Source organism: Etheostoma spectabile, chromosome 3 (assembly GCF_008692095.1).
Source record: "Etheostoma spectabile isolate EspeVRDwgs_2016 chromosome 3, UIUC_Espe_1.0, whole genome shotgun sequence".
Lineage (NCBI taxonomy): Eukaryota > Metazoa > Chordata > Actinopteri > Perciformes > Percidae > Etheostoma > Etheostoma spectabile.
Window position 1 is genome coordinate 4,986,484 of NC_045735.1, and position 5,333 is coordinate 4,991,816.

The 5,333-nt window shown below is 40.9% G+C and overlaps 1 protein-coding gene across 1 annotated transcript in view; it reads left to right on the plus strand.

Moving 5' to 3' along the window:
- lrrc75a (leucine rich repeat containing 75A) overlaps positions 1-5,333 on the plus strand; it is a 38,816-nt gene that overhangs the window by 20,345 nt on the left and 13,138 nt on the right. The window contains exon 3 of the mRNA XM_032507025.1: positions 555-667. Within this exon, the coding sequence (XP_032362916.1) occupies positions 555-667 (113 nt within the window). The remainder of the gene's footprint in view (positions 1-554; positions 668-5,333) is intronic.

A 5,333-nucleotide genomic window follows, 5' to 3' on the forward strand; every position in this document is an offset into this window, starting at 1 on the left:
TGTATGTATGTGTGTGTGTGTGTGTGTGTGTGTGTGTGTTTTTCCTGTCAAAACATTACGTTAACAGAAGGTGTGTTTGCTAATTCTTTGCTCCAGTGATCCTCAAATCCTTTAATGATATCTTTGTGTCTTTCTCCTGTCTGTTGCTGCTGTAACACTTCACTGCTCTGTCGTGTTCTGTCATGATGTCGTGTCAGACGTGACATTTCCCCTCCCCTACCCTCAAACTCAGTTTACTGTCAAATCTTTGACTGACAATGTCAAAACCACATGTTACATATACAAAATACATACCACTTATTTATTAAGTATGGCTTACTTGTTGCTCATTTCCACAATGTCTTACTTTTACCAGAAAATATCTGAATTAGGAATGACTGATGCAAAATTTATCTTAGACAATCTATCACGATATTACAGGTCCATTATTTATCAGCTACATTTGAGATTGGGGTGTTATTTGACATTGGTTTTTAGATTTATGCTACAAACAAACCAAACAAAAATAAAAATGGAGCTGGTGGTTTGTGGGTCTCTATCTCTGTGTCCAATAGGAGGGCGACTCTCTGGGGGCGATGGAGAAGGTTTGTCGTCAGCTGACCTACCATCTCAGCCCCCACTCACAGTGGAGGAGACAGGGCCTGCTAAAGAGGAAACCTCAGTCCTGGTGAGTTTGGCAATGTGTGTGTGTGCGTGCGTGTGTGTGTGTGTGTGCGTGTGTGCGTTCGTGCGTGCCTGTGTGCGTGGCTGGAATTGCAACTCCCTTCCAACTCCCAAAAATACTTTTGTTACACCCCCCTTGCGAATGTACTAGTTTCACTATCAGAATTTGATCTGTTTGGTTCGATAACATTTTCAAATATTTCAAATAATTTAATCCACATTCAAGTTTGCAGAGCACTTAAGTGGAAGTAGCCGTCTTGACCAATAGAAGGCTGTAGTGTGCCTAATGGGCCGCACAGTGCCGATCAACCTGGTATTTTCATACAAGGTTTTGGCTCTATAACGGCTTCATGCGCCACTGTCACTCTTATAGGAATGAACAGGACTCTGCCTCAAACACTTCTGCGGTAATATTACACCCATGGTGTGTGGCTATGGCACTTTCGTCTATTCTGTTTTTGTTAACATCTCGGTGAGTCACCAATGTGTTATCATCTGCTGCCCCTTTGGGTGCCATGGAAAAAATCCACTGATGTCTCCGTCTTTAATTTTCTCAGCGTCTCATTGACACAGTTGGAGATGCAATCAGTTCCTTCTGTGTCACCATCAGTGCCTCCCTTTGCCTTTTTGTTTCCCTCTAACTGTCAAATAGTCCTCATCTTTATGCATACTCTATTTTATCATTTTTTAATCTTTACAGTATGTTGTTTGGGTTTCAGTCTGACTTTCAGTACCAATCCCATAGTATAAGTTACTCGATGAGTCTGCATTTGAGGTTTTGTCTGTATGTGAGCTGTGGCTGTAATTTTTCACTTTGCATGTACTTAGCTTTTACTCCTGTCTTCTTCTTTACACCTTCATTATGTAGAAACATCACATTAAAAGGTATGCAGCCAAATCAAATGGATGATTTGGATGGATTTAATATACAGCAGTATTACACAACATGCACATCAGTTATGAAAAGCATCTATAAACTAATCAACATGATTCTCCAGCTCTGTAAAGTCCAGCCAGGGAAGAATTCTCTTCAGACTATTGAAAGCTGTTCTCAGTATAAATGTGTGTGTGAAACACAGCGTTCAACTTGCTGTCGCAATAAAGCAGTATAATTAAAAGCACCTGCCTCCTTAGGAAATGATTTGTTGTTACCTTTAGGGAAATCAAGTAAAGGGTAAATCCACCACATTTTCACATTATTGTGCTTACAGGTGTTGGGAGTACTACTGCATAATGGGAAAATAATTGTTTAAGCCTGTTTAAGTTAAGTTAAGCCATTTTTTTTGTCTGATACTGTATGTGGGGATAATTAAAATTTAAGTTCATACATTTTACACATTTAAACTTGGCCATCAAGTTTGACTTAACAATACATTTTTATAGGGTGTTAAACGAAAAAAGCTCCTGTGAATACATTTACTATATCAGTAACAACAATGTAAATAGTTACTATAAAAGCACACTTTGCATACCTAATCCCCATATTAAGTAGTACTATAAAGGGTTGAAAAGACGACTTCTATTCCCTTGACCTGCCTACGCTGTAAACCTGATTGCTGTGTGATGCATCCCGGTGGGAACGGACGGTAGAAAAGTGACATTGTAGCAGCACACATTTGGAGAGAGGATTCCCACTGCTGTGTAAATGGAGGATCAGCAGGAAATATCTCTTTCTCAGCTGTTAGCATGAACACCAGGTGTCAGCTCCTCTACAAAACAGTTTGCAGACGAATGCTTGTGTGGGGGGAGTGTGTATGTGTGTGTGTGTGTGCAGTGTGGGGGGGGGGGGGGGGGGGGGGGGGGGGGGATAACAATTCAATATGGGCCAAAAAGATTGGATCCCTGCTGAGTGTGTTTGGGTGTGTTTGGGTGTGCGTCATTGCCTTCCCAGTTAAAGCAGGGTCTCACCTATGATGGAATTTAACAATAGCTGGAGATGAAAATGTATATGAATAATTGTAATTATCTTTAGTAATTCTGGACTGGTGGATGATATTTAATCAACACAGGGCTGCAGTTGGCACATGAGGCTGTCATCAACTCCAGTCAGAGTGATCAGTCGCAGGGCAACAGATGAGATTGAAATATCTTTTTGCATGGAACACACGCTATTAATGTCCTCCACAACCACACACACACACACACACACACACACACACACACACACACACACACACACACACACAACACACACACACACACACACACACCACATTGCCATGCTAATTACGTCAGACTCATCCGGAGCCCAAAAAAAGAATGAAAAACATTTTACAGACATCCTCCATTGACAGCTCATTCAGTTGTCTGTGACAGTTGTGTGGCCCCTTGCAATCAAAAGTGATATCCCATTAGTCAGCGTCGCTCGAAGCTGAAGTTTTTAAATGAAAGAAAACAAACACTGGTGGTGTGTTGTTCAAAACAAGTGAGTTTACCAGACCTCTGTAGCCCACTCCTCATCTCTGCTTGAAGCTAGCAGCTCGAGGCTACATTAGTTGCTACGAGCATAACTCCCCCAAATCTCCAGCTGAGCTGTCGGCGTTAGAAGCATTGTGGAGAAAGTAGTCTCTATGTTTGGACAAGAAAGAAGAATGCATTGAATAAAAAAAGATGTCTCATTGTTTGTCAGTTTTTAACTATTCAGTCATTGTATTAATGTCATTATCGACCACACACACACAACACCACACACACACACACACACACACACACACACACACACACACACACACACACACACAAACAAAGGACAATCCATTTGTATATTTCTTTTAAACATAATATGAGGAGAAATTTGAATTTGAATGTGTTTGGGTTTTTCTCTGTGAGACAGACCACCTTATTTTTGGCCTAATAGCATCTCCATCAGGCCGACATTGGAACCTTATTCAGTATGTTATATTACATTTGAGTTAATCTAGATGGTACAGACAGCATGACTTATATATTCGATATGTTAGACTCATATCTGTTTATGTAAAAACAAAGATAAAGATGCAAAAACAGGAACGGAGAAATTACTTATTAGTTAACTTACCTATTTAAATGCAAATTATTCTTGGATTTTTAATATCAGCAGTGAAATACTATACGCAGAAGAACTCTGAAACGTTCCTCCCAAGAATAAATATTGCCATCTTCTGCCAAAAAAACAAGCATTTCACTGTAATTTCTCTCCTTTGGAGGAAGACTTAGAATTAAAAATCTCTCTGCTCACTCCCAGATTCAGGTCTGACAGTGTGATGGACAGAGAAGGAAGGTGTGATCAGACCGAGCTGTGCCTGGCAGCTCTGGATCTGATATGAAATTGAGATCACAGTGAGCAAAATCTGAAAATTTTAGTTATGAAAATAGACATCATTCCTTCTAAGGATGGAGCATATACAGTATCACATGTAAATCAACTCGTCGACAGTTTGTTATTGTCTATTCAACAAGAATAGTGGTGGTTGGGAATCATGAAAACAAAGCAGGATTAACAAGGCTTACTGTTTGTTGTCCGGCTGCTTAACAAAGACCCCTTTTAGTGTGCTCAACAAGTCCATTCAGTGGTTTGAAATGAGGCATCCGCACAGCTGAATGTCTAAAGCAGCCTGGTCTCCTCTCTGCTTTACAACCCAGGTCTGAGAGCCCTGCCGAGAAAACTGTAAAAGGTAAACAATGTGACTGCACATATTACATTTAGCAGAGACATTTCTACTGAGAAAGAATTTGCCTGTCAGAGGTGTTTGATTGAAGTCATACTCTGGGTATAAAGAGCAAACCAGGAGATGGAGAAGCATATGGACACAAGAAAAACTCACCATCAGTTAATATCCAGCTACTCTGTGCAGTTATTACATTTGTAACAATCTTATTTTTTGTAGTTCTTTTTGCCATCATTAGGAAGGATCGTGTATATCAGGTCTCGCGATTTCACAAATTGCTTCACGGCGCTTCACACATACGCCCATTCGGGAACCGGCTAACGAGGTAGCGATGGAGTTTTTCCGAGTTTTTCACACTGTCATCATGGTTGAGCCGGCAAAAAAAGAAGCAGAAAGGATTGTCGGAGGAACAGAGAAAGAGGAAACGGCAGACTGACCATGCGAGGAGTCAGACACAAATAAACAGAGGAGCTGCCAAATATCTATTCTGAAGCTGTAGGGAGAGCTCTATAGACAAACCTGCGAGCAAAAAGCGAAGAAATGGCCAAAACAGTTACAGTTCAACATCATTACATTGGTCTGTAATGGGTACATATGGCCTCTCCATGCTTTATGAAACACTGATAAAATCATTCCGCTCCTCAGGGTAGTTGAGATGTCTCCCATAGTAATTTTGCCCCCCAGTTTTGTCCACCATGCTCATACTGCATCTTGAAAAGGTCCAATAAGGCATCCACTGGCTTTTAGGAGCAGTGAGCCAAAAGTCTCCAGCAGGCAAGATGTTGACTGACAACCAACAAGTAAACAACTGCCTGTCTGTTGACCATTCTGCCCTGGACCTGAATCAGTCTGTCTGCCTATTCCTCTGGGTCTTGCATCTTTGTGTTTTTTCATTAAATTTTCATGGTGTTGAATATGAAATAATGAGGTCTTGCTCAGGATTTGCTTAACCACAGCAATGTTTGCCATGGAAGCTCATGACACACTGTTATACACACACACACACACACACACACACACACA